Genomic DNA, 6,836 nt, shown 5'->3' on the forward strand with positions numbered 1-6,836 from the left:
TTTGTCGAAGTGTTTTAAGAACCTAACTCTCAATCAAACTCTGGTAAAAAAAAACGAAGGCGGGTCGCCGTAAGCGGCGTAGACTGTGCTTTGTTTTATTTAAAATGGTGAAGAAATAGCGAAGTACATGTAATCTTTGTTTAAAGGCTTCATGCGAAGCAAGATATTCCTTTCCGACGTAGCATTTATGACGCAATTCATCACTGGAGTTGGTGGTGATTTTTTCTCAAACAAGAACACATTCCCAGGGTTCGGCGAAGGATATCACTTAATATTTAATAAGGAGTGTGGTATGCAATGAGCCCTTGATTTATAAGTCATCTGTCAGCGGTATTGTCAGTTACGTCACGATCAAGTAAAAGAACAATGAGTTCTACGCGCAACATTTAAAACAGATGACACATGAACTGTTTCAATCAATGCTCATGTCAATATTTGACAGGTTGAAATGACATTAGGTAGCTGACGGGTATTTTTCCAACTCTTAAGGAATGAAATGTTGTAAAATTTGTTAGAACGGTTAAAACGGTTGCTTCCGGGTGTACTACGTTGAACGCATCATTGACGTTTCTGTATGGTGATGTTGTAAACATATATTGTTCAAACAAAATTACTTTCGTCATTCGTTTAAAACAGCTTGGAAAGATTGGAAAATATAATCATGTGAGTAAATATATGGTATTTTTTCTAGCTATCATACTTTCAAATGGTGTTTACGTTACTGTATTTTTAAACATAATGAATTAGAATGTTTATTAATTGAACATGATATGAACTAAATTCTACACTAATATTTGATTCACTTATTAAATATAAGTGGTTTAGTTCTGCAGTTATGACAAGAAACTGCATGATTTAAGACTTTTTTTTTTATCTGAAATGGATGTGGAATCAAATTAAAACAATATTCGATATAAGATATTCATTGGAAAAAATTACATGTGGGCCAACGTTATCATATTTTTATCAATTACTTTATAAAACACATGATTACTTTCATGTTTTAACATGATGTATTTTGGTTTCAGTAACTATGTGGCGTCTTCTATTTTACTTTTCGTGCACTGTAGCAGTAACAGCGGCCCTTTTCCCCGTGAAATACCCAGTACTGCCCAACTATCAAATGTACAAACGGCCTGGTTTAAAAGGTATGTTATTTTTTAAATTTCAATTCAATGTTATTCTTGCGAAAAGTAAGAAAATGTACGAAATAAACTTTTTTTGAAACACTGGTTACTGAAAAAGTACTGTTGCGTTTAGGGTCTTAGGAGAGATCTAGAAGGTTATTGGTAACTAAGTGGGGGATTGAATGTATAATTACGCAACGGAACAGAACAGAGCGAAATAGAACATCGTGTATGGAAATCTCATTGTTTATAATAAAATATAATAAAGAAGCTTTATAGATAGATAGTTATATATATAATAAACATTCGGTTAGTTAATGGTTTTGACAATGGTTAAACAATTAAAAAATCAACATTTTTATTGATTGACAGGTTTTTTCTACTAAACTATAATAATCAAAACACACTTTCCTTAAACAGTACAATCCTTCATGGTATTGGCATGAATCAATTTAGTTCATAATAAAGTCTATGTTCTGAAGCTTTTTAGAGTCAAACAAATATTTGTTGTACTTAATATCATCTCTGCTTTTCTTGAGGTTTAAGTTTAATTTGAAACTATATTGATATATAACATGTAATGAATTTTATTCATCCTGAATTACAAATACATGTATATTTCTTTACTTGTATGTTGTACATGTGTGTGACATGCATTTTTTGTCTGTTTTGGATTGACTTCTGACCATTTTTGTATATATATTCTAATTGTTCCTTTCGACGAACACTGTGCTGTAATTAATTGGTTGACGGTATTTTATCCAGGTCGGTATTTCTGCAAAAAGCACGGCTATCACGCCTACGGTGGGAAAGGTAATCCCCGGGGTTATCTTGGGGCTGGGGTCAGCCTAGGTGGTGCATTCAGGCCAATCCCGGTGGATCCAGTGGGCGGGGGCGACTTCCGGATGGATGGAGATGACGATCTCTTCAAAGATCTAGGAATGTTTGGACCATATGGACAGTATAACAGTGGTCCTTATTCGATGAATGACAGGTTTGAGCACCAGTCTCTAAATATTTGTCAAAGTCTCGATATTTTTTTTGTTTAAAAAGTAAGACAAACTGTGAATATATATATATTCATTTCAAGTTAATAAAACGTGATATATATATATATCACGTTTTATTAACTTGAAATGAACGTTAGCAAAATGACCCATGCATGTGCCCTTACTAATGTTAACCCATCTTTAATTCGAGTTTTAAATGGCGAACATCTTAGTTTAAACGATAACATAATTCATACGCGCAAAACACATTTTGTTTGTTACATTTGTTTGTAAATGCCTATTATCAACGTTATTTGTGTGTCGATACAGGGTTGATTCTCGTAAAATAGAGTTAAACCAGAGCAGACATTTCTAACTAACCACGGGCGGTTCCAGGATTTGACTTTAGAGGGGGCATAACTTAGGGGCGAAAGCTTTTGACTTGCTCCCCTCCCTCAGAACCGATATTTTTGGCTTGAAATGTTGGCAGGAGGGTTTGTGGGTGAACCCCATTGAACATTTTAACTATTTCAAGTCCGAAATGGTGCATTTTGGGCGTATTTCATTACTTTTTCCCTTCTATATTAAAAATAAAAAGTAAACTTGAACGCCGTCCCCCCCCCCCCGGATCCGCTACTGCCAACGCTAGTGCTAGTGCTACTTTTAACGTCGGTTGAGTTATACATGTTTTATTTATTTTTTTCAGAATTGCCGAAGGTGGTTTCGATAACAGAGACAACACCTTTGATACAAATAATTGGAACACCATCGACAGCAGGGGTGGATTTAATGGTCTCAACAATGTTTTTGGAAACGATATATTTAACAACGATCAGTTTAACAATCGATTTCATGGGGCCAGCTTTACGGCCATGAACGGAGCACTCTCTCAGGGAAGCCAGGTGATCGGTGCTAGTGACACTCACATGTTCGATGGGTTTGGAGTACAAAGTCCATCAAATTTCCCAGCCAAGACATCTTTCAGCAAACCAGATACTGCTTTTGTGGACAACAACCGTTTAAATAACAATCAGTTATATGGCAATCAGTTTAACGACAATGCGTTTAGCAATGACTTAAACACCAATCAGTTTAATGACAATAATTTTGGCAATGATGTATTTAGTGACAATGGTGTATTCAATGACAATGGTATATTCAATGATAATGGTGATTTCAATGTCAATGACAATGGTATATTCAAAGGCAATGGTGTTTTCAATGTCAATGACAATGGTGCTTTCAATGTCAATGACAATGGTGCTTTCAATGCCAATGACAATGGTGTTTTCAATGCCAATGACAATGTTGTATTCAAGGACAATGGTGTTTTCAATGACAATGGTGTTTTTAATGACAATGGTGTTTTCAAAGACAGTAGTGTTATTAATGACAATGGTGTTTTCAATGACAACACTGTAAATGAGTGGGACACTAGTCTTCCTTCACCGTTTGCTGGACAAACTCACAAATAATGTAGAGAGCACCTGCAATGACTCTAGCAATATTTTATTTGACGCGTACTCAGTGTATATACGTTTAATCAATATAGGTAAAGTGAACACAATTTGTTTCGACATTTGCATAATAAGATGTCTTTATTTTTCAAAGTTTTTTAATTATTTTTAATGTTTTTTATATTTTTTATGGACAAAGAAGTGTAACTAGAGCAGCCTAAGCCAGACGCTTTATTTATGGTTTGCCTCCCTTTTTATAATGTTCTCGGGCTTGGCTAGACGGAGTCAAAGTCCCCGCTATTCCCCGGACCTGAGGGGTGTGTGGTTACAATTGACTGGTGCATTATGAATGTTATTTATCACATGCTATAACTTGTTACCGGTTTAAAGGGACTCGCTCATGTTTTTGTAAAATGTACTTTTTTATGACGAAATAAAGTGTGGCAAATCTTAGGGAGTGTTATAACTAAGATACTGACGGCTAGAACCCTTCGACAAATGTTGATTTACGCTCAAATGTTCTTTGAAGTCAACACGTTAGCAACGCGATTCAAAAAAATGCTTAAATGCCAAATAATCCCTGGTGTGTGTGGGGGGGGGGGGTATGTATGAGTCCTTGCGTATTAGCCGTTTTGATGTCAGTTTTCCATACAAACACATTTCCGTAGCTGATTATAAAACTGTGATATGACGCCTAGTGACAGATCCTATAAACATGGGATGCTTGGTTCAGTGTATCACATAGAGAACACTAAACGCTGTACTCTAAGAGTTATCCTTACCAGGAGAGAAATGGTAACACTTGTGTTCACGAACTGAATTTATTATGATATTACACTATAATAAACACGTTTTCTTTGCTTAAAAAGGATGTAAAATGACAAAAGAAATTCAAAAGGCGCACTGAATCGTATGCGAATGAAACGTCATGTCGTCGGTGTAATTGTGTCCCTGCAAAATGCGCGCTGATGATTAAGGGCTCAAATTTCAAAACAATGAAACATATCATATTGATATTATCACTGTCTTGAACAGTGAAATCTCATGTTTCTTTCCAACATAAAGGTAGAAAACTATATATATAATATAAAAACATACGTTTCATTGAACATATTATGCTATGTTTATAACTTTTCTCTAATATCATAATTCAAATGGGACATATTTTAAAGTTTCAAAGTTTATTAGCAATCGGCATAATGGCCATTTACAAAATACAACTACTTGATGGCTAAATATTGACAAAATATAACCACTTTAATGCAAAGACAAGACATGCATTTTTAAATTCAAGTAAGTATAGTAATTAGTGATGATTAAAACAACATACATATATGTATATACTGGCGACCTCGTTGGCTCGATTTCCATGTTGGCTAGAACTGGATGTAAACGACTGCTTTTTTCAACTGAATGTAACAATTCTCGCTTGGCTCGATTTTACCGAGGCTCGAGGCTTTCGCCAGTCCCTGTCAGTTCGAACCAACGGGGTTCGACTGTACAATACATACATATTCATGTGCAGCAGTATAAATAATCCTAACATGTATTTGTAAGTATCGAATGAAATTGTACAAAAAAACATACAATTTATTTAAGAAGCAACTATAAACATTAACATATCTTCTCGCTCTCTCTCTCTTTTATAAAAAGGTATGCTTATTTTGCAATATTGTTTGTAGTTTTCTTATTTTTATGACATAAAGTACGTCCATAAATACCATATTTCACAGCCAATAGTTGGAAGTGTAACGGTCCGCTGTTGGCGGCGGATTAGTGTAACGGTCCGCTGTATAGGCGGCGGATGTGCGTTCATAGTATAGCATTCTGTTATAGACGGAAGTACGTTCATAGTGCGTATGTAAACTTGGTTGGTAATATGCAAATTAGCAAAGCCTGGGCTCTGTGTAGATTGAGAATTTACTGTATATAAAGACCAGCGGACCCCTTCAGAAGCGAGCATGTTTTTTTCTGAAGGGATCTGTTTGTGTTTGTTTAACGTCGCGCGTTATCAATAGATAAACTTTTAAAAGCAAAAACACAAATTATACTGGTTTAGAATCACATTAAATCAAGTTTATACTCACCATGCCATGTCTGTCACAAATGGATTTCGTTTAAGCCAAGTAATCTTTGGGACGCTCAAACCTTTAAGCTATCAAATATCATGACCTTTTTGGGATATTCATATTTATAAATATTGATAGACAGTTGAGAATTTAAGACATTCAGCTTAGCAATCTAAGAAGTGTCCTGTGGTAATACAGCTTCAGGGAGAGGCCCAGCAGTCAGATAGTTGTTCATGGTGCCTGAATGTCATCGCATCGCTTACGCGCTCAACGCCAACGTCTTATTCAATAAATCACATGTATATACAACGGTTTAACATATGCAGAAGTTGTATAATATCATACAAAAGTGCTCATATAATTATCAATTAAGGAACAAAATACATGAGTATTTTGACATATGTATTGGAGGTAGAACTAAATATTTACCTCTCAACAATTAACATATATATTATTTATTATTTCAAAGGTTCTTTAAATATAATGACAGTTTCAATAATTGAAGAAATATGTACGCAGGTGGATGCAAGTGGTACCAGCGTTTGAAGTATTTCGATTTAAGATCAGCATAACATGGAAATAGACGAATAAAATGGAATTCCCCTTTCATATCTATAGAACTACAAAACAAACAATACTTTTCTACGCGAGGAGTTCGGTTTCTGGCATATCTACCAGTCTGCATTCTAAGTGGATGTACACAAGCCTATGTTTAGTGATATAAAAACGTTTAAGTTTCGGCAAAATATCTGAACTCTTTATTTTTATTAATTAGAATTTTCAAATGATTTGAATTTAGCTAAAGCAGAACTATTTTTAACGTACCAAACCAATCTTGCTTAAAGGTTCTACCACTTTACATTTAATTCACACACAAAATGGCATTACAATCTATTTTGTCAACGTATACAAAAGAACAATCATAATCATCTAAAAATTATTGAACCTCTATTAGAATCAGCCAAGGCATGAGCATAAACATTGTTTAAAAATATATATAGTATTTCACTTTAAACCAATATTTCATCATAACTATATATCTATAACACGTATTTGGTTTTAGCGTTAACAATATATTGTATTCTCTCAATCTCTTAAGATTTTAAATGCCCCCATATTTCGCAAGCAATATTTAAAAAATATCAAACGAATGCATTAAACAAGTGAAATCGTGTCTTTGGTCTAAGTTCGTAC

At 34.6% G+C, this 6,836-nt stretch overlaps 1 protein-coding gene across 2 annotated transcripts; it reads left to right on the top strand.

Moving 5' to 3' along the window:
* Positions 1-577: 577 nt before the first annotated feature.
* LOC128207225 (putative mediator of RNA polymerase II transcription subunit 26) lies at positions 578-4,026 on the top strand. Of its 2 annotated transcripts, XM_052910034.1 has the most exons (4): positions 578-663; positions 1,029-1,148; positions 1,893-2,121; positions 2,823-4,026. In XM_052910034.1, the coding sequence occupies exons 2-4, from the start codon at positions 1,034-1,036 to the stop codon at positions 3,589-3,591; spliced, it is 1,113 nt and encodes a 370-aa protein (XP_052765994.1). In that variant the 5' UTR covers positions 578-663; positions 1,029-1,033; the 3' UTR covers positions 3,592-4,026. The 2 variants fall into 2 exon arrangements, with proteins under 2 accessions (XP_052765994.1, XP_052765995.1); XM_052910035.1 differs by lacking the exon at positions 578-663 and having other exon boundaries at positions 994-1,148.
* Positions 4,027-6,836: the final 2,810 nt, after the last annotated feature.

This window comes from Mya arenaria, chromosome 11 (assembly GCF_026914265.1).
Source record: "Mya arenaria isolate MELC-2E11 chromosome 11, ASM2691426v1".
Taxonomy (NCBI): Eukaryota; Metazoa; Mollusca; class Bivalvia; order Myida; family Myidae; genus Mya; species Mya arenaria.